The following is a 24,004-nucleotide window of genomic DNA, read 5'->3' as shown; positions in this document are numbered from 1 at the left end:
ATGTCAGGGGCGATATTCAAGTTTGGAACGAGGACGGTTAAGCAAGATCGGAAGATGGCTTCACGTTCATGGACAACTGTTGCGCAGAAAGAACCAGGTATTCTATTAGCCGGCCGGCGTGGACGCTCGAGGCCGACAGCCGCTGCCCTCCTCCTCCATGACAAATCCACGCTCTGCATCACTTTGATATGCATGTTCCTAACGCTACCCTCAACACTGGGTTGAGGTTATTCCAAGTCTCATTCATCCCAGAACCCGTGCACGCGATACTACTCGCGGTTACTCGCAAAGGGCTTTGGATCGGCGCCGAAGTGCGAGCGACCCGACTGCATGGCCCTGAACAGAGACCTAATCCCCGGGGCATGGTTGGTGTCCGCAGCGGCGGCCGTGGACGCCCGCGAGTTCCTGCTAGGTGGACGCTCCTACTGCCCCCTAGACAGAAACGCCAACGACCCGCCGCCGATGATGGGGCTACCGATCTCGCCCGGGGCGCCTACCGCCCTGTGTTGGGGCTGGGACAGGTCACTGAACTCGGGCACCCAGCGAACTGTGTGCTTGCCGGGGCCATTTGCGTCTCGGCGGATCTCGAATGTGCCGCCACCGTTGTGCGCGTTGCCCTCCGTCTCGAGCAGGTCCAGAAGTTCGTCTTCTGAGACAACGTCCATGCGGCTCAGATGATCCACCTCTGACTTGACGGCCGATATGTCGATGAAGGACTCCGACTCCTCGCTGCGTGCCTGGAGCTCCTTGCAGGCTCGGCAGAGCATGAGACGGACCGTGACGGATCGCGGGTTGCCGGCGGTGCGTATTTGACCCAGGGACGGCATCGGCTGCATCATCGGGCTGCCCCAGGTGGGATTTCCTAGTCCGGGCGGTGGAGGGGCGAAGTTCATGGGTGACGGGCCCCAGACGTTGTTCATGTTGTGGAATGCATTGTCCATGCCAAAGGGGATGCTCGGGAACGCCGGCCGAGGGGGTTGTTGGCGCGCTCTTCCCATGGCGTTGAAAGGCGCAGAGAGCGGGTTTAGGTTCGGGTCGTCGAACTCGTCCAACAGCGCGCTGCTGCCGAGGTGCTGATTGGCAAAGTCGTCCTGGTCGTCTCGCTGTCCTTGCACCACGCTGCCGGGTCGGCCGATGGGCGCTGGTCTCCCGATGGGCTGCGACGGCGCCGGAGAAGATGCTTCTGTAAAGCTTCCCGATGCCTGGCGAGAATGTGACACTGGGGCCGAGCCCATTCCGTGCAGTGGATCGCCCATGGGTGCGCCGAAGCCCGGCGGCGGGTGTGGCATGAAACCTCGTCCGGCCGGCCCGTTGAGGCCGGGTGGGCCGGGCATCATGCCCGGGGGCGGCCTTCCGAAGCCAGGAATACCGGGGGGTCCAAAGATCGGCTCGTGCATCCGGTTTCCTAACCCTGGGGGTGGTCCTCCAAAGCCGGGTGGCGGCATGCTCATTGGCATGCCGAACGGGCCTGGTGTTGCGCCCATGGGCCCCTTCATGGTGGACGGTGACACAGAGTGAGGATGCGGTAGTGATGTTGTCGTTGCCACGCTTCCTTTCCTTGAACCAATCGGCGCCGGACTCGTGTGGCCCGGCGTGGCGGGGTGTGGTGATGGATTTTGGCTGGTTGAGCTGGACTGCGACGCATGCGATCCAGGCATGCTCACATCCTGTGGCTGGATGGCGTTCTTCGGGCGGATCGGTGTTGGCGCCTTGGGAATAGCCGGCGTCGCAACGGGTATCTTTGGAGATGCATAGGATGCTGGATTCGACGGGTGTGTCGGGATCGACACGGGATGTTGCGATGGCCGCCGGCTCGGGTTCGGGATCGGAATAGGGGCAGCATCAGCAGCAGTAACCGCAGCGGCTGCCGCAGCGGCAACCTTTTGCGCTGCCTTCTCCTCCTGCTTCAGCTTTTCCCTGGCCTCCTTCTCGACCTTGGCTTCTCGCTCCGCCTTGGCCTTTTGGTCCTTATCCCGCTTGGCCTGTTCCTGCTTCTCCTTGCGCTCGCGAGCTTCCCTCTCCTTCTGCTCGCGGGACTCCTTGTCGCGTGCCTCCTTGGCCTTCTGCTTCTCCTTCAACTCGCGCGCTTTGCGTTCTGCCTCGGCGCGTTTCTCTTGTTGTTCTTGAGCACGTCGTAGCCGCTCAGCTTCCTTGCGCAGTCGATCCTCCTCCTCGAGGCGCTTCTGCTCTTCCTTTTTGCGGCGTTTCTCCTCGGCTTTGAGCCGCTGTTCTTCCGCCTTCTTCTTCTGCTCCTCGAGTCGGGCAGCCTCTTCCGCAGCTTTCTCGGCCTCCTTTCGCGCCTTCTCCTCGGCCTGCATCTGTTTCTTGAGGGCGGCCTTGTCTTTGCGCTTCTGGTTCTCCTTTGCCTTCTTCGCCTTCCGCTGGGATTCCTGCCGCGTCTCCTCCTCGAGTTCCGCAATGAGTTGTTGTTGGCGTTGCTTCGCGACCATATCTCGATACGCTGTGAGCACCCTTTGCTCAAACATGCGAGCTGCGAATATTTGAAACATGCGACGACCCTCTTCCATGCGCTGCTCCTCGGTCATCGTGTCCTGATGATGACAACAAATATGCTCAGTACTCGAGTGTTTATGGTCATACGTGTATTGAGAGGAGCTCACTTCTTCATCCTCGTATTCCTCTTCTTGACTGTCATCATAGTCCTCATCCTCCTCCTCGTCTTCGTCGTCGTAGTCGTCTTCGGGAGGAGGATGATTATGATTCGAGTATGAGCCGTTAGTGGGATGAGCATAGCCACGAGCAAAGTGCTCCTTGGCGTCCTCTTCTCGGGCCATGCGACGCTCGGCGAGCTGCTCCATCATCTCAATGAAGCGCTTGCCGTCGTTCTTGAGAAGATCATCCGCAACGGTGAGTATGCCGCCTAAGTCCATGTTACCATATCTGCAGAGTAGAGAGTCCAGAAGCTTCATACCCTTGACTTGCAGGCTGTTCCCAAACGTCAAGAAATCTGCCACATCTCGATCATGAGGGTGGTCGTGAGCGTGAGCGTCGTGAGCGTCCTCGGGGGGCTCATCTTCGCTATCATATTCGTCGTCGTCAAGGTCCTCCTCGTCGTCGCTATACTCATCTTCGGGCTCTTCGTCATCCTCATCGTCGCCGACGTGCTCGATTATGCGGCCACGCGATGGTGGTTGCCCCGAGTAGCCTGACGGCAGCCGTGACGGCCGCAGAGGAAACTCGCGCCCGTGACTACCGAGCAGTGGGGGGCCTTCGCCCTGGTGAGCAAATGTTTCGAGTTCCTCGTAGTAAGCGTCGTAGAGACCTTCCAGCTCCTCCTCAATAGCGGTCCGCTTTCGGCCGCAGACGGTACAGCTGCACGTGTGCTTCTGCTGCTCCTTCATCTTCTTGAGGACGGCATCCTTCTCAACCTTTACCAACGACTTGCGCTCATCCTCGCCCAGACCCAGCCAGAACTCCTTGATGCGTTCGCGCTCCTCCTGAGAGCTGGTGTTCCAGATCTTGTCCTTTGAAATCCCATTGCCACGCGGGGCCAATGGAGAGTGGGGGGGATGCGATATGTTGTCGAATTGAGGGTCGGGCAGATGCTGGGTCTTGCCGGCCTTCTTCTTCTTCTTGTTCTTCTTTTTGGACTTTGCGGATGCGATGCCGTTTGTGTTGGAATGGTCGTCGTAGGAAGGCTGGTCCTCGGGGTCGTCGTCGCTGAAATCCTGGTCGGCGTCATCTTGGGCAGCTTGGAGTTTGGGCGCCGGGGGGCCAGGTGGATGACTGGGGCGGCCATTCGGGGTTTGGACGGGGACGACGGCCTGCTCAGCGGCAGCTTTCGCAGCAGCCTTTGCGCGACGCTTCTGCTTCTTGCGATTAATGGCAGGTTGAAGTGCGTCGGCGCCGTTGGTGTTGGCGGTCGTTTGCAGGCTGGGTGCTTTCGCGGAGGAGGTCGGGGTGGAGGGCTGCGAAGCCTCAGCGGAGGGGGGACCTTTTGGGACAGTGATGATCTTGGAGCCGTCCTTGTTCGTGTATCTCGCGGTGGCCTTGCTGTTAGGGGACGCAGGCGTCTGTGATGCCGGCTGGCGGTGGTTGGCCGGCATGTCGAAAGTCTGCTACGAAGCAACAAGCGTCGATGTCATAGAGAAGAGAGGATTGCGAGGGGTGAGGGATTCGGGAAGGGAGACAGCTCGGATTCGGGGGTGGGTTCGATTCGGACTCGCGGGGAGGGCGGATTGAATGAAGATAAGCTAATCGACTGTCTGGTGAGGATATTGGTGAGCCAAAAAGAGTCGAGTCGTTCCCTCGCGGCCGTGTGGTGAGGTTTGGGGGTCGGCGTTTGTGTGTGCGCTCGCAAAAAAGGTTGGCGGGATGCAGCGCGCTGAGCGGGCTGAGATGGTGATGAGGCCAGGACTCACAGGTGGAGGCGAATATTATTCGAGATGGGGCCGGGGGGCAGCCACAGCACTGGCCAAGGGGACAGACAGCCAACAGATGGCAGTAAGGTACCCGGAACACCTGATAGACAGGCAGGGCAGGCGGGTAACGTACAGGTAGCTACAGCCGGGTTTACAGCACAAGGAGCACCTTACTGTTTGGGCTGATCGCAGAGCCGGGGCTGGCAGGTCAGCAGCGATTGTGTTTAGACAGGTAGGTAATCAAGCCAACAAGCAGCAATGGAGGGGGCTGTGATGCATGCGTGGTCACTTCTAGATGATGTTGCTTCAAGGACACAGAATCAAAGGCTACCAGGTCAAGTAGGTAGGTGGTAGTTAGCCTGAGGCGTAGGTCATGGTTGGGTAAGGCAGGCAGCCTCAGTGGCTAGTGCAGCCTGAATGAAGCCTTGGACCTACCCTATCTAAAGGAGGGTGCTAGGGAGGTCGGGTAATGTGCGTTGCGTTGGTGTGTGTTGTCGTGCATTTGAAGGGAGGAGCATGCCTCCGAGGCAAAAGTCACGCAAGCGCGCATGTTTGCGGGGACGGTACAACGGGCAACCGGGGCAGATGGGAAAATGGAAGGTATCTCGCAGTGAAAGCGCACCCAGCCCTGCAGTTTGGGTGACATGATGCTCCCCCATCCATCAAAATTCGAGGACCGGGCTGCACCACGTGACTGCTGACAGGGCGGGCCACCTCAACCATCGCTAGACCACAGCCAGGCATTTGCAGTGCAATGTGCTGGAACGAGTGCGAGTCCAGCTGTGGCCTAGATGGCCCGTGCCTGCCAGTCCTTTTAGATCTGGCTGTGCTTACCTTACTGTGCACGTAGGTTCCTGCCTGAGGGCTGGGGTGGGGGCTGTCAGGCATCCAGATGACATAATCAAGCGCATGGTCTGTGCCGACATGGGAAAGTGAGAACCCGGAAAGTTATTTCATAGATCGGGCAAGCAACAGTCCAGTCGGGTCAGGTCCGTCCCGCTCTCTCCAAACGAATCCAATGCCCTGCTTGCTGCCCTCCCTGCCTTCACGCCCAGCACCCTGTCTGAACAACACCTTGTGTCATCCCATCTGCGTTTGTTTCCCTGCTTCCAGCATGGCAGCAATACCTTCTTTCCGGCTTGAGAGACGACGAGGACCGCGCAGCTATGGATCCATCCATCACCACTTTCTAACACATATCGGCCATGTCCTGGAAGCTTTGTCCAGCAAGCTTGAAAGCACAGCCTGCAATTGCGCTACTATGACTACACAAAACCTATTTGACAACACGGATTTCCCCTCTGGAATCAAAACACTCTCGTTTGTTCCAGCACGTGATGAAGTCAATTTTCATGCTTTAGTCTGGCGTTTGGTGTCGATTGTCGCGGTTCGGTATGACAGGATGGCCAAGCATCCCGTGTCGCATCTCAGCTTGTACGACACAGGCATTTCTCAGACAACTTCATTCGCTCCTCAGTCAAGGGCGTTGGGCGATGGTGCACCAAACAAGACACAGAAGCCCGTTTCCCGTCCAAGAGAAAGCCAGCACTCCTCGCTGGTGGCATCCAATCCATCAACTGCCCTCCCTGTTTGCCCAGCCTTCCGTTCGCTGGCACTCCCGAACCTACCGGCTTCAATAACAGCTTCAACGGAGGTCCAAAACACCCTCCCACCCGTCCCGAACACGTCGGCAGTTCAGCCTCCAACCCCGGAACCGCGCGGCCACCGACCGCTATCGGTAGCCCAATGGACGAGGCCCCGTGCCGGCCGCCCTGCATTTCTGGGTTCTTGGGCACATTAGCAGCGTTGCAGGCTGCTGGAGCTGCCACCAGCTCGACGACTTCTCAGCTGTCCCAACGAGCCCCACTGATCAACAAACCAACCCCAGCCAAGGGGCCATGTCACGTCCGGCTAGCGTTTGTCAGGCGCTGTCGTGACGTTTGTCTTCTAGCCCTTTGCTAGCTGGTCCGCGCGAACAAGTCCCTATCAAAAACGCCTCTGACGGACCGCTCCCGCACGTTGGGGAGTTTCCCGCCAACGAAACGGACGAGTAGAAGCAATCGCAACCGAACAGCTACGTGCGAAAACCTGCCTCTGGAGAACGGCGTCGGGCGTTGTGGATGTCGCCCGGTCGATCCAGCTCGGCGTTGTGCACACATCGGACAGGTGTGACCAGCAGATCCCGGACGGGAGCGCATCCTAATTTTGCGGGCAAAAACTGCAACGCAACGCCTTGAACAGTACCGACGAACTAGGAACGGTTCCCTCAGCCTACTTGTCTACTTTTTGGTACCTTGTGTTCACCGTGGCCCGAAGAAAACGGGACGACTGCGATCCCCGAGGCCATGCGCGGCACAAGAATCGGTCTGCAAAGTGTCGATGACCCAATGGGAGGCCCTGGAAACAGGCTGCTCCAGTCGGATTACTTGCAGCTGGAGGGAAATCTGTGGTTAGTCAACACAGCCTCGGCCGCTGCGATGAGGCGGGCCAGTATCCACCGCGAACGACAGGTCCACTCCCCTGGGTGCGTGCCCAGGATGTCTGGCGATGATGTTGACACTGGAGACGAAGAAAGGGGGATTCATTCTACCGACTGGGCTCAAACGCTGTCTAAGTGGGCAAATCGGACCGGGATTCTGGCCTCGTATGTCGAAGGATGCCGAAAGGGTCCTGCGTGGGAAGCAATCAGAAACCAAGGTGTTGCGACGGATCACATCAGTGCTCCCATTACACCGAGGAGAGCTCCGTCAGTTCGACGTGTCACTAAGGATACCTTTGGCAGCTTGAGGACCTGGGTGACGAGCCAAGCCAGAATACCCAGCTGATATACCACGTTCGGAATCCCGCGGCGCTGCGTTAGGTAATCTTTGCCCGAGTATTGAGCAGGTCTCAACTAACAAGCCCAAGTGGCCATCCCTGCGGCGGGCACATATTTACGCTGACCCGCGTATGTCAGACATGGCCGAAAAGCTGGGTTTTTGTGCTCTCAAAAGGCCCTCAGAAGCAAATGAAGCGCGAGATTGGACCAGCAAGCGGTCAGGACAAATGTCAGCGGACAGTGAGGGCAACGGGAGGGCGGGCAGATGCAGACAACAATGTCTGAGGTGCTGTGGTGGAGGACGGCACAGCATAGCCACGGCTGGCGCTGTTAGTCGCACAGACGGAGGCACAGCACAGATGGTGTGGGTGGCCGCTGCACGGAGGGACAGAGGGCCGGAGACAGGCGCCCACGCAAAGGGACTGGACGGTTCTGCTGCTGATCCGCTTACCCTGCAGTCCCCTACGTGCAGTGGCTTTTTTTCTGAGCTTGTCCACCCACACACAATCTCACACACCATGGGGAAGGGACGCGATGGTGCAGGAGCTGTAGAGGGCCCTTAATAACTCCAAGGCTGTTGATGAATGCCCGCCGAGTCACGGTGCCCAGGATGAGGCTCGATGATGACAGCGATTGAGAGAGAAGTTTGGGGGCCGGCAGTGTTCGGTACCGCTGCGGCATCTGAAGTCTGATGGGTTTCTCAAACGTACAGGTACGTAAGTGATGATGTCGATGTTGGCGCGGTCGTCTCTTGTCAGGCGAGGTAAGGTTAAGTTCAATTGGCAGCAATGAGTGATGTTGAGGTAAGAAAAGGAGGGACAGGGTGTGGTTGACACATCGGGGGTGATCCCTACAGGGTGAGAATACCGAGAGCAACCCAAGCCAGCATAAACAAGGCAAATTCGATCATGTCTGTCCATGAAGGACTAAAGAAAGAATTAACATGGAAACAACAGGGACGCTAAATCGCAGGCTCGGCGATCGGCCCCGAGAGCTCTAGTTGGCTAGGGGAGTTAGGTTAGGTCAACCGTAAAGGTACAGACGGTTTCAACGATTTGTATTTGAATTTTCGGTTTTTCGGGGACCAGGAGAGAGGGACATCCTTATTTTAGAAGCAGCGGGTTGGACGGTTACAAGTTAGCGCAGCCATCAAGGGCAAAACGTCCGACCTTTGTTCATGGGTGCCGGTTATTGCTCCGTGGCTTGCGGGTTAGAAGGCTCGGATGTTTACATCATTGCCAGGGACGATGATGATGATGATGAGGAGGAGGAGGAGGAGGAAGAGAAAGAGGCCTCGTTCATTTTGGCTTTTCGGGGTGACTGAGAAGGGCAGCGGGAGCTCTTGTCATGCGTTTTGTTTTGGGTTGTGATGGTACGCACGAATACCTTACGTGGGCGGTGCTGGGTGTACACCTCGCAGGGGGGTCTACAGACTTCCTAGGGGGCTGTGGCCGTGCAAGCGCCACACACTTATGCAAGGAAATGCAAGTTACACAGTAAAATTCAAAAAAGCTCTCTAAGTACCCTGGAGTTTATATGAGGGGAAAATAGATTGATGATTGCGTATATGCTTAGTATATGCGCGCTTTTAAGGCCCCTAAGGCAGGGCCCCTAAAGCAGGGCCCCTAAGGTAGGGCTTATGCTGAGTATATGCTAGGTATAACCTCTAAAGCTTAGAGGGTAGGGCCCTTAAGGCCCCTAAGGCTTAGAGAATAGGGCCCCTAAAGCCCTTAAGGTTTAGTGGATAGGGCTCCTAAGGCCCCTAAGCCCTAGGGGGCGTATGCTGGGCATATGCTTAGTATATGCCCTAGAAGGCTCTTAAAGGCGCGTGTAGAGGGTAACGCGAAGCATATGCCTAGCATATGCTAGGCCTCGTACTGTGTGGGCCCTTTATGTATGCATAATAGAGGGCCGAAGTTCCCCCGCGCCCCCCTCGGAAGTCTGTAGACCCCTGGGCGAGCAGCACTCCGGGCGGTGCTCAGCCTCCAGGTGTCTGGACCGCCAAACCGCGGGTGACACTGACACTGCGCAGACCAGACCGTAGGACTGAGGACCTGGACTGGCCCCGGGGAAGCCCAGGACCTGGGAGTCCTGGGACTGATGGATGACTGTCAGGCTCCACGGCGTCGGATCCCGGGCTGGTTCGTGCGCAGCTTTGGGGGGGGCATCCAATGATTCCAATCCACATGCACCTGCGATGCACGATACCTTACCTTGGGTACCTTACCTGAACTTACTTGCAGCTCTTGCATGTAAGGTAATGTATTCGTAGCCGCTGTTGTTGAGTTGTTATTGTTGCTGCTCACTTGGTGGGAAGATTGAGAAGAATAAAGTCCCTTGGTCCGCTTTGCTGTGCCACAACACGCACCAGCTGGCGGTCTTCCTGGAGAGAGACTGGACCTAGGCTGAATGGACTGACTGTTGGACTGAGGTCTGGCTCACCACGTTTCCCCTACCAGAATGGCAACTTAGTTGTTGAAGTCAAGGGGCCACGCCGCGGAGTCGCCTCGGCCAAGGTTCCTCCCATCTTCAGCGTAATTCGTCACTTTCGTCACACTGGGAGCTGGGCTGTAGGACGGCGACTCTATCTTTTGGTACACATCTTGGCCTTCTCTTACCTGCATTACGCCTGCATCTGCACACACACACACACACCAGGTACTAACACTATCTTTCCTTACTACTACTACTACAGTACTACGAACTAGTACTGCCGGTACGTCGAGGTGGTGGTGGTGCCTTGCCTTGTCTCGCCTTGCCTAACGTTTTTATCCCCCTTCGGGGTCCAGTCCAGCCCAGCTCAGGCAAAGCAAAGCAAACCCTTATTACCAGACGGTCGTCCTGCATTTTGTTTTCACGTTGACACTACCACACACATTTGCCCACTTACGTTTGGACAACTGCAACCCAACATTCATCCATCCCCAATCCACTACACAGCAAGACCAACAAATAAACAATACGGACAAGCCCCCCGTCCACCAAACCCAGCAACTCCAACCCAGGTCAATTGGCAATCGCGCGTGCAAGGGTCCCAACCGCACCCCCGGCTCTGCCCCTTCCCACTCGCTGCCTGCAACCTGCTCCAGTCCAGCTCCGTCTCCAGCTTCCAGCTCCAGTTCCTCCTCCACTGTTCCGCTCCATTGCGTCGCTGCTCCAGCTGCGGTACCTGACGCCGCGCCTCGCCTCAGTCACCGTCAATCGATCCAGTCCACAGTCCAGTCTTGTCCTGTCTGGTCCAGTCCACCCGCGCCTGCTGCTGCCAGTTCTTTCTTCAACGCGCCATTACCCCCCGAGGAATTTCTTCAGCTCGTATTCCCTCCCGTCGCCCTTCTGCTCACTGCTCAACACCGACGGTCACTCTGGTCGAAACTACCTTGCCTTACCTACCACGGCCGCCTCCTCCGCGCCTCTCTCATCTCACCCTCCCGTCCTCCGAGAAAGACGGGGAAGGAGACAAAAAATAAAAAATAACAACACAAGGGCGCCCTCCTCCGTCTCTCTCTTCTCCTTCTTTCTTCCGCCTTCGCCTGACCTCAATCTCTCGCCGTCTCTGCCGCGGTCCTCCTTCCAATCGCCCTCATCATCCATCAGCTCTTTCCCGCTGCCCCGATAGCTCCGTTATCCGGCTGCTCGTCGCCCTTTCTTTTTCGCCCATCCCACCCCCGAAGAAGAAAAACACTCCCACACCCACCCACCTCAAATCCAAACATTTGCCTACATATCCGCCGCAGCTCCTGTCGCCTCCACCACCAAACCCGCCGCTCCTGCCGCTGCCCCCGATACGACTCTGCCCGCCTGCCGACCGACCTCGACCTACCGCATACGAACCCACCGATCCCAGCTGCCACTTGCGAACCGTCGACCGACATCCAGACCTTCTTTTTTCTTCACTCTAATCTTTTCCTTGGTTTTCAACTTTTGATCGTCTCGCCATTCCGTTTCTTCTCTTTACATCCGGACATTAATACGCCCTCGTCGCGATCACATCAATCCCCACGCCCTCAATTGACTTCGAGTCGAGTCGCCGACGCCAAAACCCCCCTCTGCCCAGTTCACCTCCGAAACCATGGCGGCGGCAAACCCCCCAAACGTCATCCGAAGGTACCTTGATTCGAGTCCCGTCGATCCCCCTCCCATCCACCTTCCCCGACCGAAACCCCAGATTCTTCGTGCCTTGCTCCCAGCAGGCAACCGCGCTCAAATTTGACTGCTTCTGCATGGTGACCCGATTTGCTAACGGTATTTCCTAGGAAACTTGTCATTATTGGTGACGGTGCTTGTGGCAAGACTAGTTTGCTAAGCGTGTTCACCCTCGGCTACTTTCCCACAGTAAGTTTACCCCTTCCTTGCCCGTGGCATGATCCTCCAGGTTGAATTCCGCTCACAAGTCTTGCGCAGCATTACGTTAGTCCCGAACGCCCCCGTGGTCTCCCGAGAAGCACCCCCTAACGAGCTCCCAGATCCCCACAGTTTTCGAGAACTACGTGACAGATTGCAGAGTAGACGGCAAGTCGGTGCAGCTGGCACTATGGGATACCGCAGGACAGGAGGACTACGAGAGGCTTCGACCGTTGGCATACAGCAAGGCGCATGTCATCCTGATAGGCTTCTCAGTTGATACTCCCGACTCCCTCGACAACGTCAGGCATAAGGTTCGTACTGGAGAGGCGCAACTATTGTTGGACATTTCTAACAAACCGTGTGACAGTGGGTAGAAGAGGTGACGCGACTCTGCCCGGGCGTCCCCATCATTCTCGTCGGGTTAAAGAAAGATCTGCGCGAAGACCCCGTGGCCATCGAGGAGATGCGAAAGAAGTCCCTGCGCTTCGTCACTTCGCAGGAGGGTGACACAGCCGCCAAGGAGATTGGTGCCAGGAAGTACCTCGAATGTTCCAGCCTGAGCGGCGAGGGTGTCGACGACGTGTTCGAGGCTGCTACACGCGCGGCCCTGCTCACGTTCGAGAAGGGCGAGGGTGGCGGCTGCTGTGTGATCCTCTGAGCGGCGAGGCAGTCTCTAATGCGGTTCCCGACGTCGAGTGCAGAAATGGTCGAACGAATACAGGCCCTTGATAAGCACCTCCGGCGGAATTATCTTGTCTCTCGAAAACCCCACGCAACCGCGCAAACAGTCCGAATGTGAAGACGTCGAACCGAATTCAGGGTTACCGGCTACCATCAACGACCTCGCGAATTTCATGGGGGACAGTCGGCAGCGAGACGATATTCGATGTGACCCCAGGACTTGCTCGGCCACATTTACAGCTTTTGATACGAGTCAACTTTTAATGCTCTCTTTATTCTTTCCTCAGCGGTCTCGAAACAAGCGGAAACAGCGCGACGTTCCGGCGGAGAAGTCCTTGCAATTCAAGGGGACGTGCTATATTTTTGTGTATTAATAGGACAGCACAGCATAGAACAAAAGTTCACAGCTTGGACACGGGTGTAGGCGTTTGGAGGATCATGTTTCTTCTTCCCCAGAGGAAGGATGGCAGTCGCTTCACGCAAAATGAAAATGAGATTTCCAGCATGTTTTCGATCTAATGTTTGTGGTATTTTTGAATGTACACGGCCATGCTGCCGCATCCTAACGGCAAAATGACACAGAAAGCGTCGTGGTGGTACACAGAGACGAGCGCATCCATAAGCTCCGCTCCTTCCCCTTATCTCACATTGTTATGCCCCCTTTTTCGTCTGCACGTAATCTTCAAGTCCCAATCTCTAACCGACTATCCCCCTTCGTCTACCTCTTCCAATCATGGTTCCACGCAACCCTAGCCGGAGTCTCGGTCTGGTACCTCGCATACTCAATCGGCACGGCGCCGGCCCCGTAGACGCCCTTCTTCTCCTGAGAAATGCGATACAGCCAGCCCTCGTCCCTCGTTCCCGGGCCGGCGGTGTGGCGCAGCTCCTCGGCGGCGTTGTACATGCCCTGGTGCATGCGGTAGAGCTCGCGCTCGCGGGCCTCGCGCTGCTGGCGCTGGAGGAGGAGCCAGGCACGGTGGATGGTCCAGTGGCGGAGGTGGCGGTTGCGGGCCATGCGCAGGGGAGGGGGCGCGCGGGCGAAGAGGTGCTGCTTGAGGTTGAGGATCTTTTTGGCGTATTCGGGCGTCGCGGCGGAGACGCTGGCCCCGCGGCGGGCGGGGGCCGGGGTTGTTGTGAAGGCGCGGGTTGCTGTGGTTGTGAAGGTTGTTGTGAGGGTGGTGGTTGGGCGGAAGAGGCCCCGGAGGGAGAGGGGGGTCGACATTATTGCCGGCGGGAGCGGAGGACGCGGGTGGTGGTTGAGGGTGGTTGTTTGCGGGCCCGTGGTCGTCGGGGAGCGGGAGGGATGTATGGAGATGTGTCGTGTGAGGGCTTTGTTGCTGTTGTTGGCGGGCTGTCGTCGTCGGTTTTGACCGTGATGGAGAGTCCTTGGTCGTCGTCGTCGTCGTCGTCCGACTCCGGCTTGGGGGGGTCGGCGGGCCGGAGGAGCTGCGCGCGGAGGCGGTCGGCGACGGGGGCGATATCGACGCGGTTGCGGATGGTGTCTGGGACGAAGAGGGCGCGGTCGTCGACGTAGGCGCCGGTGTAGTTTTCGGCGTAGTATTCGTGGATGGTCTGTGGAGGTGGTGGTGGTTAGCTGAGGTGCTTGGGAAATTTTAGAAAGGCGGTGGTGAATTGTTGTTCCGCCCGCCGAGGGTGCATGCACCGGCGGCGGGTTGGGGTAAGTGGAGCTTTGGGGAGGGCAGGGGTCCAGCTTGAGCTTTGACTACATCACATTGCTTCGTGTAAGTCAGGACAAGAGGGAAAGGGTTACTTACTTTTCCTAGGAGGATATCTGCGTGGTACACCAACACATTTTTGATGAAACCGCCTTCGAATATGTTGGAAATTACTTCTTTCGCCTCGTCGGTGTGGTAGGTCTTCGCGATCACATGCAACCAAACCACGGGGTGCTCCCCCGTCGGCCGGTCCCATGTCACGACGTCCGCCAGCGCAGCTAGCACCGCCCACTCCTCGTCCGCCATTTCTTCACGCTTCGTCGAGAGGATGAGCGACTCGAGCTCCTTGACGGCGGGCGAGGTGCGCAGGGCGTGGGAGTACGCCGTCCGCTGGCCCATTTCGAACCGCGCGATCCAGCGGGCGTGGACATCCCTAACAGAAACGCCGTCGTCCAAATCCGCAGTGAGCAGCGTTGCGTACTCTGGCTTCAAGTCGTTCGGTGCGTCCGGATCGAAGGCTAGCAGCGAGATGACCTGCGATGCAACCTGTCCCGCGAGGTGCTGCATGCGCGCGATGCGCACGGCGGGCGGGTGCGGCACGCGGCCCTTGTACGCAAAGTTGCGCGCGTCATGAGGCTCGAGGCTCCTGAGTCTCCGGTACGCGAGGATGGGGCTGCCGGGCGGGAAGCCGAGGAAGTAGCGCGTGTTGGCGAGGGCGCCGACGACGGGGAGCGCGCGGCCGGCGGCGGCGGGGATGGGGATGCGCCTGCAGGGGACGCTCCAGTTCCGCGCGGCGAGGGTGGCGATGGCCTCCTCGCGGGTCGGGACGGTGCACTCGTGGTGGACGGAGATGGCGAAGGCTGCTTTCCGGATGAGGAGCTCGTCGGGGGTGTACTTGGGGACGATCTCGCGGATGTGGGCGGAGAGGATGGCGAGCCAGAGGGCGGTGATGTTGTCTTCCTCGGCGAGGCGGGCTGCGGCGAGGTGGGTGGAGGTGTGGGCGTAGAAAGTGGCCGGGCGGAGGGGGCGGGACCAGATTGGGGTGAGGTTGTGGTGGGAGAGGAAGTGGGAGAATGCGCGGTTGAGAAGGGGGTTGGCGGGGGGGAAGTTGTTGGGTCCTGGGAGGCCGAGGGAGCACATCGTGACGGGTGGTTGCTTGGATGGAGGTCAGGGGTATGGTGGAATGTGATATCTATCAGAGTGGTTTGACACACTGAGGATGACGACGGGAAAGGAGAAAGGATTCTTGGCAAGATTTCTTTCCCGTCAGGAGAGATATGGCACGGAACCTGACCTTTCTGAGAAACAGAGACATAGATGGGCCAGAGACCATTGCTGTGTTGGTAGTTATTTCGGTGACGGCATTTTGAGTTTCGAAAAGCGATGGACCCAGCAGGTTTCCCATCATTTGCACGATGCATATTTGGCACCTTTACGGAGTGTACGGGTAGGCGGTGAATCCCTCCAAATGTCATGTTAGGCTGGTTGTCTGCTCCGCGGTGAATCGCACTCATAATGGGACGACTAAAGGTTGAAGACGTGGATGGATTCGGGATACCTGGATAATAGATGTTGACCGCATATGTGCTCTCTTTGAAGTATCTCCCATCGTACGCACCTTCACAAAGTTGCGTGATATCGCTCCAGTTGGCACGTGTGATACACCCAGAGAGTTGAACGACAAACAAATCGACTCGCCGAGGTTCGTACTCTCGACGTGATGCTGGAGACCCAAGTACAGGTGTGGTCGAAGGACTCTAAAATCCGTATTTTGATATCTCACGAAGTAACAAGAACTTGCTGGCTTATTAAACATTAGATGCGTCGGGAATTACGGTCGAAGACTTTTGATGCTGTTCATTCTTACCTACTCTCTGTCTTCTGAAAAGCTAGAAAGACCGAAATCTGAGTTCAAAAGAGCTCAGGACCAGTCTGCGCACTCTTGGGCTTTTCATTCGTCTACGTCCAACTGGTTTTGACCATCTACGCCCATGGCCAATCTGGCGTGTTTTGCAATTTACTGAGTTTGACAGCCATCAGGATTCAAGGTTCTGAAGAAGAATATGCAAAGCAAGGTAGTAGAGGGATCATTAAAACAGCATAAGGAGCAGAAGCGGCAAGCGGTTCTCGCACGCCTTCCACCCGGATACTAAGTTCGCCGAGCATTCGTCGTCTAGTCGAACAGAACAACCACATTCATATGTCTTGGAACATATGCGGTGCAGAGCAATCCTGAACTGGCCATATGTATGTATTCTGACGGTCTGAAATTGACTCGGGAAGAAGATTTCATCTCTTTCGATTTACCCTGACTGGCAACTATACGACTGCTGGCATCAACAGGCTGCAGGCCAGACTTAACGGCTACTTATATCCCATTGGACAGATGGTGACCTGGACTACCTGAAATTCGCAGGATGCCCTAATTTCATCCTGTTTTCCCTAATCAGAAACCCTTTTCGCTAGGTAAAAGTGTTATATGTGGTGTGGTGTTTCGATAGGCGTCACCCGATACATGATGGATTGCAAGCCACACTCAGAGTCGATGTATTCTATCGGCAAGAATCCAAGCCTTTCATGCCGATTGTACAGACATACTTGCACTATGGTCATTTTTGCGAGAGAAATCTCTTCGGTATGTTTTTACCCACGCAATTGCAATGTTGCCTTGATTCTAAAGTTGAGAGAAGGCCTCACTGCACATATGCAGTGCTCAGTAGATGCAGCTGACACACATATCAGTTTACCCAATAAGCAAAAGATTCCAGCGTGCCAAGAACCTCGCACTAACAGATCATTCCACAGCATCACGTAGAAGTCCAGAAACCCGCCGCGACAAGGGTGCCCCATTCGCCGATCTCTGCTTACATCGTTTCATCACCACCCTTGCTTTTTTTTTTTCTCGCTTCTGGCCTTGCTAAATAAATCTTACGTCCAATTAAACTACCAAGCCGCCAAAAAAGCTGCGGGGTTGGTCGGGGTGGTACTGGGTCAGGATCTGGGTGAGACGCTGCAGCCTGATTTGACGATCCCCACAGCAGATGTGTATATAGTTGTGTAGCTCACCTCTTTGTGAGCCTGATTCGACCGCCTTGGACGGTTGTGGCGCAAAAATGGACGCCCGACAAGATGCGACATATCACCTTATCTCCTACCCGGACCCGTCCAGGAGGGTGTCTTCCAGGAACGAAGCGGGAGACTCTGGCGTGCCGAGAGAGTTCAGGCGTAAGCCCTTGGATCGCAGCTCGACGGTCCACGATTCAAGCTCGGACTACCTTCTCTTTTCTATAGCTGATCCGCCGGCGGCGTACGACTCTCCCAATGCAGCGGTTCATGAAAGTTCTGGTAACAGCAAATCGGGTCCCAGCGGAAACGTCAGGGAGACCCCGGATCTCCCGGAAACGAGGCATGTCCAGGACTCGTCGCTGATCAACTGGAACGGGCTGCCGTGGTACCGATTCCTCGGTGATTTTCTCAGCATGCTTCTTGCAATATGCTTTATCGGTTGGTTCTCTCTCATGAGTGTACGTGATACGGGGAACTGACAGCATATATAATATCAGCCCTCGGAATTTGCGTTGTCCGTCTTCGAGGGGAAGAAGAGTCGAGATGGTCAAGACAAGTGGTCGCAGCAACGGAGCTGGCGCCGTCACTGTGGCCCGTCATCTTCTCCGGCGTCATAGGCAACGCCCTCAAAGCATACGCAAACTGGCGCGTTGAGAAAGGCACATCCTTACTGGTAAGTCATCCCCCCCCATTCATCCTCTTTAACTTGAAATCTCACACTCAAACAACAAAATTAGTCCCTGGAGCAGATCCTCGGCTCCCTGACAATGGCAAACACAATCCTCTCCGTCTACACCCTCTCCATCTTCAACCTCTGGACCGTCTCCCTCGTCCTCATCTGGGCCTTCAACCCCCTCGGCTCCCAGGCCTCCTTCCGCAGCCTGCACCTGCACCCGCAGTCCGCGACCGCGACCGCAACCCTCGGCTACCGCAACTACTCCGTCGAGACCCTCGGCGTCGGCGCGCTCATGGGCGCCTCGGGCTGGTCGTGGATCAGCCCGGCGTCCAAGATCGCGTACTCGAGCGTGCTGGCGTCGACCACGTCGCAGACGCAGTACTGCAACGGCACGTGCGGCGCCAACTTTACGGACCTCATCGCCCGGATGGGCGGGACGCGCGCGGCGGCGGAGCAGGTCGCGATGGACCCGTGGGGCAACCCCCGGATCCCGAGTTTGAAGCACGCGCCCGGGTACGACGCGGCGCGGCCGGAGGAGTGGCTTGCGGTGCCGTGGAGGGAGAGCGTGCAGGAGTACAGCAGCCTGATTGGGAATCGATATCATGGGCTGAGGCCGGAGTTTGTGGGGAACGTGACGTTTACGATTGAGGCTAGCTATATGGAAGTTTACGACGTAAGAACTCTTGCAGTGGTAATTCCTTGGTTTTGGAGTACTGATGGATGTGGGGTGTAGTGCGCGGAGTGGTTGTGCCAGGATGATCTGCACAACAATACCGAGGTCAGTTCAAGCGGTCGAACGTCTTCCAGCCAGACCCTTCCCATGTTTTGGTCTTCAGACGGAACTGACATTTCTTCTAAGGCCATGGCTGCGTGGTTCGCAGCCAACTACAAGTCCTTCGCCACCAGGTACAACGTCAGCCTAGACGAACCGCCGTACAACAACGCCTCATTCGACTTCTTCGACAGCAACCGGCGGGAGGGAAGCTACAAGACGTCCTACGACTACTCCTTCTCCATGGACTACAACACGACCTACAATTCCTCTGGTCCCGACTCCGCCAACTCGACAATCTTCCTCGGGACCCTGGGCGGCCTCGAGTGCGGGCAGTGCATGACATCCTGCCCCGTCCGGACCGTCTACATCGAAGCCGAAATCGCGTGTGAGTCGCGCGGGATCGCCGGCAAATCCCAATGCGCAGCCACACGCATCCGCCAGATGCCGCGCCCTCCGCGCCCGCCCGGCGTCACCACCTTCACCAACCGGCTGATCGGGACGACAGTCCCCTACTACGCGGCGCAGAAGTTCCCCAAGATGGGCAAGGACACCGACACGCGCTTCACGACCTTCTCCGAGGAGTTCGTCGAGAACCCCACGCGCGCCTTCAACCACGAGCTGAGCAAGAAGTACGTCGAGTGGTGCAAGCTGCCGATGCCCGTATTCGCGGACCGGCTGGGCCTGCTCTTCAACACGTTCCTCGACGCGACGGTCGACCCGATGGCCGTGCTGGGCGCCGCCTCCGTCGTGGACGAGTCCGTCCTGCTCAATACCACGGCTGCCATGACCTCGCCGCTACCGGCCGTGTACGTCATCGACGAGGCGTGGGTCGCAATCTACTTTGTGTCCACGCTCATCATGCTGCTGGCGGCCATAGGGGGTGTTGTGATACGGTACTATACCATCGCGCCGCAGGTTCTGGGGTATGTCGGAAGCTTGGTCAGGGACTCGCCCTACTTCGCCGACATGGCGCCGCGTTGGAAGAGCACCGAGAGCGGCGAGGAGATTTCGAGACGTCTTGGAGACGTGAAGGTAGGCGTATTTGATGTAGAGCCCGACAAAGATGTTGGGAGAATTGCGTTTGCACCCGTGGAGATGGGGCACCGTGTGCGTCGGAAAAGATGGTATGAGTAACCATCGAATTGAATAAGTAATTTTCCTGCATCAATACTCGCGAAACTATTCCGGTGATGAGCTCCTGTACTCCGCCCATCCGCCGTTCTGGGGCCGGTCGGGGCATGCGGTCCCCTGATCTTTAAAACGGATGAAAATGGTGTCAACATTCGTCGAAATACGTACGCTCCAAACCTTTTAGTATTCAGCTTATAACCGTGAATATGTACAATCCCTTGAGCAGGCTAGGCTCATACCTGTGGCCCTTGAAATGCTCGACAACTCATGACAGCCAACCCGCCGTCATATCGCATGTCCCCAGATGCCCTCCAACATGCCATAACATTGATGCCGCGAAATGCACTTTTCATATACCATTGGATGATTCAAGATGAAATTTTTGAAATGTTTTCATTTGTTGGACGAACTTGCTGCACTTTTTCCAGAAAACCCGTCTTTTTTCATTTTCGTCGCCCCATTTTGAAGAAACCCTGGTCCCGATGGATTTTGGAAATAAAAGGTTGGCCCTCCATGATTTTTTGGTATGGAAAAAAAGAGACCCAACAAAGCTGGTGGTATAAGATGAGAGAGAGCAATATGCATGGACGCCTCCGATGGTGCTTGTAAAAAATTAAATGAACAAGAAAGGTGTTTTCGTTGACGCGGATTTAGCCGTGCAGACCACACGTTCTCTCGCGCATCAGCTCGCGACGCTTCTTGTCCTTGGCTGTGAGTGGGTTAGCTTCTGTTTCTCAAAGTACGAGCAATGGGGATACTGACCTCCGTCCCATGTCAGGAACTCGTGGAGACCTGAGCCGGCAGGGACCATGGGCAGGACGGGCACCTTCTTGTCGGTGACGACCTCAAGGAGAGCGGGGCCGTCGGTGTTGATGAGCCACTTGAGGGCATCGACGACCTCATCGGGCTTGATGACTCTGCGGTGCTGGACGCCCATAGCGTCGGCCAGCTTCATGAAGTCGGGGTTCTTCTGGTGAGTGTGGGCGTAGCGGTCCTCGTAGAAGAGGTTCTGCCATTGGGTGACCATGCCCTGCTCCTCGTTGTTCAGGACAATGACCTTGACGCCAATGTTGAACTGAGCAGCGGTGGAAAGCTCGGTGAGGGTCATATTGAAGGAAGCATCGCCGTCAATATCGACAACGAGGGCATCAGGACGGGCAACCTTGGCGCCGATGGCGGCAGGCAGACCGTAGCCCATGGTACCCAGGCCACCGGAGGTGACCATGGTTCTAGGGTGCCTCCAGCGGAAGTGCTGGGCAGTCCACATCTGGTGCTGGCCGACACCGGTGGCAATGATGGTGGTCTCCTTACGGTCAGCGGTGAGGTTGCTGAGCTCCTCGATGAGGGTCTGGGGCTTGATCATGCCGGAACGCTCAGCTCTCTCGTAGTCGGACAGGGGCCACTTCTTCTTCCACGCGCGAATCTTGTCGAACCACTCCTTGCGGTCCTCCATTGATCTTGTCTCAAGGAGAGGAATGAGAGTCTTGAGGTTGGAGGCGACATCACCCTCGACAGCCTCAGTAGCCTGAACAACCTTGTTGATGTTCTTGGGCATGATCTCGAAGTGAACAATACCGCCACGGCCCTCAGCATGAGCAGCCTTGGCGCCAGGAGCGAACTTGGCAATGTTCAGAGTCACACGGTCGTCGAAACGGGCACCAAGAGCGAGGATAAGGTCGGCCTCCTGCATGGCGGAGTTGGCGTAGGCAGAGCCGTGCATACCCAGCATGTGCAGGGACTTCTCGTCGAGCTCGTCGAAAGAGCCGAGACCGTGCAGGGTGGTGGTGACGGGGATGGAAACCTTCTCGGCAAGCTCCTTAAGGATCTGGACACCTCCCTCGGACTGGGAGATACCCTGGCCGGCGTAGATGATGGGCTTCTTGGCAACGTTGACAAGGTCGGCAACGCGCTGGATAGACTGCTTGAGCTGCTTGCTCAGCAGGGCCATGGCGGCTCTGCTGGCCTGGCTGGGCAGAGAGGGAAGGGCGGTCTCGGTGGGGATGGCTTTCCTCAGGACGGAAGCAGTGACGTCCTTGGGAAGGTCGACGAGGACGGGGCCAGGGCGTCCGCTGGTGGCGATCTCGAAAGCCTCGTTAATGCGGCGGGGGAGCTCAGCGACGTTCTTGACCATAACGTTCCACTTGGTGCAGGCGCGGGAGATACCGACGACGTCGGCCTCCTGGAAGGCATCACTGCCAATGGCGGAGGTAACGACCTGGCCGCAGAAGACAACCATGGGGGTACCGTCGGAGAGGGCGTCCTGCATGGGGGTAATGACGTTGGTCGCGCCGGGGCCGGAGGTGACGAGGACAACACCAGGCTTGCCGGAGGCGCGGGCGTAGCCCTCAGCCATGTGGCCAGCGCCCTGCTCGTGCTTGGGGAGGATGAAGTCGAAGTATTTTGAGTTGTAGATGGCGTCGAAGACGGGCAGAATAGCGCCTCCAGGGTATCCAACTGTGACTCACGGTCAGCCATGTGCTTCCTCTTACAAGACTATCACGACTTGAGGATAGAGCAATTGGGTTACGAACAGATGTGCTTGACGTCGTGTCTCAACATCATCTCGTGGAAGATCTCTCCACCGGTCTTGCCAATGAACCTGTCCAGCATTGTAAGCTTCCATGTGCGTATAAGTCGGCGGGTGCTGGCGGCGGGATCACGTACGACTCGTCCATCTCGGGACCGCGGGGGTTGACGAGGGGCTGGACATGGCTGCGGTCCTTCTCGGCGTTGAAGGCGGGTGCCGGTGCTTCGCGAACCTCACTGCAATTCAAGTCTTGTGTTAGCCTCAAGTTTTCCCGTGAGTCACTTCGAGCAGTCTACTTCGCCTCCGCGATAGAGGGGCAGCGGCGGGCGACAATGGCACTTACGTGGCGGGGGAGGAAGCAGAAGTAGCCTTATTCCTCACACCAGAGGGAAGCTTCGCAGCCTGAAGGGCAGCAATGGCGGGAGAGGCAGTGGCAGCGCGGGGAGCGCTCCTGGTGTTGACGGCCCTGAGGGCGCGGGTGGCGTGGCGGCTTCGGAGCATCATGATGGGCAGAGTGGAGAGGAGGCACGGCCGGGACAGGAAAGGAAGGAAGGATTAAACAGAAAAGAGACTCGGCTTGAGGCCTTGTCGATATGAGAAGGGGGAGGAGAGCGCGGCTCGTCGAATTGGACGATCGCAGGGGGGAGAGGTTTGTTGGAGGAAGAGAGGTTGCAGTGCAGAGATCGCGGAGCAATGGAAATTTTGGCAGATCTCGAAGTCTAATGGTTCGGGCAGGTTTGTGAGAGAAGAACGAGAGAGGTTCGACTCATGCGGTACCGGGCCGGGGACGCTGGCCAGACACTGCTAGGTGCCTACTACCTTAGACTGGACTAGACACACGCACACAGCACACACAGAGAGAGAGAACTCGCAGAGACCTTCCCGCTTGGAGGGAATGACTGGACCCTCAAGAGCACTGAGTCCACTGGACGGCTGCTGTTTCGGAGGCAGGGAAAAAAAACCAAAAAATTTATCGGCCGTCAGTGTGTGGGGTAGACGCCTCCTCACTGGCCAGACGGCAGAGAGGGTGGGGCACTGTGAACGCAAGCGTTGCTCACTGGGGGGAGGCACGGGCCCTTCGTCCAATCTGGGGTGGCGATATCGGCCATGATTCCTGCCCTTTTCCCTCTCTTTTGCTGACCTTCACATTGGAAGGGCGCTGCAGGGCGCTGCATTGGCTTTAGTGCATGCTGCCGCCCACCGCCTTCCCTCTTGCTCTGCTACTGCCCGCGTTCCTGCCCCTCTCCGCCAATTGGATTGGTTTATGACTCACTCTCATTGGTCTTTTCCCCTTTCCCAGAGCAACCCCACTCGAAGCTGAACACTGACAGATACTGACAACTGGAGCAAAACTGCCAAAACTCCAAGCGGATTGGAGAAACTACTCCAGCCATCGCCGTTAGCGTCGCTATTCCTCCTAACAGTCCCGAGGCGTCTTGCGGCTTGCCTCCTCCGCTGCTGCGAGCCTGCTGCGACTGGCACGCTGGAAAGTGGGAGGAGCAAACACACCTGCGACCGTTTATTCCTCCAACCCTTGCCTCGTTTCCTTTGGCACCGCGAGAAAACAAGCAAGCCGGGACGGGAGGAGGGTGACACAGGAACCTCCACAAAAACTGCCCTATCTTTCCCTATCGGTTCGTTCTCGTCATCCCGTCTACGACACTTGTCGCGCCACGACTGCACCATTGTCGTTTCTTCTTCCCTCTCTCCACGTTCGTCCAGTCTGGGCATTTCGGGATGCGGGTTGAGCTTTGGGCCAAACGGTCCAGCCACCGACATATCGCATGGTGTGGCGTGAGGATACGACACAGTACCCGCGGTCGATTGAGGGGTTGAACGTCTTCAATCGAGTACGCCTCGACACGTGAATCCTGCGTGGAATTGGTTAGCTCAGTCCACGAGAAGATGTTGAATGTTCTTTGGGAATG

At 57.0% G+C, this 24,004-nt stretch overlaps 5 protein-coding genes across 5 annotated transcripts; 2 read left to right on the top strand and 3 right to left on the bottom strand.

Moving 5' to 3' along the window:
* Positions 1–422: 422 nt before the first annotated feature.
* NST1 (Stress response protein NST1) lies at positions 423–4,067 on the bottom strand (the record flags this gene model as incomplete). The annotated part of the gene is made up of 1 exon (XM_036641648.1): positions 423–4,067. The coding sequence occupies one exon, from the start codon at positions 4,065–4,067 to the stop codon at positions 423–425; it is 3,645 nt and encodes a 1,214-aa protein (XP_036493606.1).
* Positions 4,068–11,269: 7,202 nt separating this feature from the next.
* Positions 11,270–12,202, top strand: rho2 (GTP-binding protein rho2; the record flags this gene model as incomplete). Its single annotated transcript, XM_036641647.1, has 4 exons — positions 11,270–11,304; positions 11,454–11,532; positions 11,613–11,855; positions 11,912–12,202. 4 exons carry the CDS (start codon positions 11,270–11,272, stop codon positions 12,200–12,202), a joined length of 648 nt encoding a protein of 215 aa, XP_036493607.1.
* A 741-nt stretch (positions 12,203–12,943) lies between these two features.
* On the bottom strand, positions 12,944–15,041 carry CGCS363_v009797 (uncharacterized protein; the record flags this gene model as incomplete). The annotated part of the gene is made up of 3 exons (XM_036641646.1): positions 12,944–13,576; positions 13,597–13,797; positions 14,001–15,041. 3 exons carry the CDS (start codon positions 15,039–15,041, stop codon positions 12,944–12,946), a joined length of 1,875 nt encoding a protein of 624 aa, XP_036493370.1.
* Positions 15,042–17,014: 1,973 nt separating this feature from the next.
* On the top strand, positions 17,015–19,552 carry CGCS363_v009796 (uncharacterized protein; the record flags this gene model as incomplete). The annotated part of the gene is made up of 5 exons (XM_036641645.1): positions 17,015–17,405; positions 17,465–17,640; positions 17,705–18,316; positions 18,377–18,421; positions 18,503–19,552. The coding sequence occupies 5 exons, from the start codon at positions 17,015–17,017 to the stop codon at positions 19,550–19,552; spliced, it is 2,274 nt and encodes a 757-aa protein (XP_036493371.1).
* A 647-nt stretch (positions 19,553–20,199) lies between these two features.
* CGCS363_v009795 (Acetolactate synthase catalytic subunit) lies at positions 20,200–22,580 on the bottom strand (the record flags this gene model as incomplete). Its single annotated transcript, XM_036641644.1, has 5 exons — positions 20,200–20,258; positions 20,312–22,003; positions 22,081–22,148; positions 22,214–22,312; positions 22,420–22,580. 5 exons carry the CDS (start codon positions 22,578–22,580, stop codon positions 20,200–20,202), a joined length of 2,079 nt encoding a protein of 692 aa, XP_036492783.1.
* Between the last annotated feature and the right edge of the window lie 1,424 nt (positions 22,581–24,004).

The sequence above is a fragment of the Colletotrichum siamense genome (genome assembly GCF_013390195.1).
Source record: "Colletotrichum siamense strain Cg363 chromosome Unknown KSG_Cg363_contig06, whole genome shotgun sequence".
In the NCBI taxonomy this organism is placed as follows: domain Eukaryota; kingdom Fungi; phylum Ascomycota; class Sordariomycetes; order Glomerellales; family Glomerellaceae; genus Colletotrichum; species Colletotrichum siamense.
The sequence above is the reverse complement of the archived record's forward strand: the minus strand, read 5'-3'. Positions and strand labels throughout refer to the sequence as shown.